We start from the raw sequence: 2,500 nt of genomic DNA on the forward strand, positions 1-2,500 counted from the left end.
CACACACACATCATACACACATCATACATTATACACACACATCATACACACATCATACATTATACACACACACACATCATACACACATCATACATTATACACACACACACATCATACACACATCATACATTATACACACACACACATCATACACACATCATACATTATACACACACATCATACACACATCATACATTATACACACACATCATACACACATCATACATTATACACACACACATCATACACACATCATACATTATACACACACACATCATACACACATCATACATTATACACACACACACATCATACACACATCATACATTATACACACACATCATACACACATCATACATTATACACACACACACATCATACACACATCATACATTATACACACACACACATCATACACACATCATACATAATACACACACATCATACATTATACACACACACTGTTACTGTGTGAGACTCACATCTAAGGTTTTGTCATTGAAGTACTTGATGGACTCGGGGCCGGTGTAGATGGGAGGCTTACAGGTGATCAGGAACACTGGAACACAGAGGGAAGAGAATGATATATTATACATATATTACTCATAAATGTATAGAATTCTATAGAATTGTGGTGGGTGTAAATGTGTGGATTTAATGTTTATTACCAACACAGAGCGTGAGGTAGACGAGGCCGAACCTCAGATCCACTCTGAAGAACAGAACCATGTTCGCCACCTTACTGAAGAGAAAAATGTTTCCTATGTGCTGCTCCAGAGTAACTAAAATAAATAAAATAAATAAAATAAATAAAATAAATAAAATAAATAAAATAAATAATAAAATAATTACAATATAATAACAAACAAAACGTTTATCAAACATTATTAATCTCACACTGAGGGTGGACAAAATAACAGAAACAGCACAACACCAGAACATGTGAGTTATTCACTATCAGGTATCAGATATAAACAAACATGCTGCTTCTGCTTTTCCTTTATCCACGTGATCAGGAACAAACCTGCAGAGAGTCGTCTGAGCTCACGGTGATGTAAAGCTCACTCGGCTGTAAACAGTGCCAAAAAATGCCTGTTCCAGCAGCTTCGAATGAAAAGCAGGTGATGAACTTCCTTTTAACAGAGGAGGAAAGATTGGATTTTCTTTCTGACCCTGACAGGAGACCACTGTTCCATGTACGATAATGAGTTAACAAGTGGACACCAGGCGCAAATAATCGTGACCTTCAACCACCTGAGACGTGGTGGTGCCTGTACCAAACAGACCACTTTGTTTTTCTTTATCTCTTAATTATCTAAAAGAGTGATTCTCAACATTTTCTGAACGTGTTTCTCCTCCAACAATAATGGATTTTACTTTTAGATGAACGAAACTTTATACTGTTTTTTTATTGTAAGGTGAACATGCAAAATCTCCTGCAGTGTGACAGTAGTAAAAATGAAGTATAAAATCTAAAGCTGTATAAAATAAATCAGTGAGAGCTGGACGTGTTTCTAAACACTTCTGATTTTAATATTTTATACAGACTTACACTACTGTGACGGTATACTGTCTCAGCAATTGAGGGTAGGCAGCAACCTTCTGATTACTGGACCAGTACCTTAAACCACTACACTACAACTGCCCCATATGAAATGAAATTAAACCTCTTTATGAAGGTTCGGTTCATCTGATCGCTGTGTAACTGAAGTATAAAAATCAGGATGTGACGCTTTTATAAGACGGTTCCACTCGTGTGAGAGATAAAAAAACAGAATTAAAATAAAAATCAGCTCTGAATAATAAACACGTAATAAATCTTCATTCTAGTTTATATAAACAAGCCTTAAACTCTGAACAGCTCTGATCCAGATTTAACATCATTATTATTACAGATTCTTTTTGTTTTAGTGACAGTTTCTGTTCCTCTCTGTCAGAAAAGTGAAGAAAATAAATCTGGTGACACCAGCAGTTCAGCATCATTTAGACTTTTAATGTCATTTCATCAAATTTCATCAATTTCATCAAATCCTCATAAAAGTGAGTCTTTTTTTCTGTTTTATTTCTGCATTTTCTCCCAATTTTATCGGTCAGTTTGTCTCCCCCTGCTGGTGGATCCCTGATTGCAGTTGAGGTGGATATATTGCTGCTCACGCCTCCTCTGAACCCTTTTCACAAATGCACTCTGCACAGGCACCTCTCTATCTGCCAATCAGGGTCCTTACACAGCGTTTAAAGACCCACCCACATAGTCCGGTCATCCCTCCCTAGCAGGCACTGCCAATTATGCCCACTAGATGGTGCCCAGCCGATCAGTGGCAGCGTCGAGTTTCGAACCGAGGAGTTCAGAATCTCAACGCTGGTGTGCTAGCGGAATATGCTGGGCGCCAAAATGAGTTGTTTTAAATGAATGTAAAAATGTTAATTGCTAGAAAGTTGAATAATAATTCAGGAACTTTCTGCAGCATCAAATCAAACCTCTCAGTTTCTGGATGTATAT

General features: G+C 37.2%; 1 protein-coding gene across 1 annotated transcript in view; it reads right to left on the bottom strand.

Annotated features, from left to right (window-relative positions):
• Positions 1-2,500, bottom strand: part of tmx2a (thioredoxin-related transmembrane protein 2a) — an 11,929-nt gene that overhangs the window by 8,299 nt on the left and 1,130 nt on the right. The window contains exons 3-4 of the mRNA XM_063000913.1: positions 669-782; positions 483-559 (exon numbers count right to left, since the gene is read on the bottom strand). Coding sequence (XP_062856983.1) covers positions 483-559; positions 669-782 — 191 coding nt within the window. The remainder of the gene's footprint in view (positions 1-482; positions 560-668; positions 783-2,500) is intronic.

Source organism: Trichomycterus rosablanca, chromosome 8 (assembly GCF_030014385.1).
Source record: "Trichomycterus rosablanca isolate fTriRos1 chromosome 8, fTriRos1.hap1, whole genome shotgun sequence".
Lineage (NCBI taxonomy): Eukaryota > Metazoa > Chordata > Actinopteri > Siluriformes > Trichomycteridae > Trichomycterus > Trichomycterus rosablanca.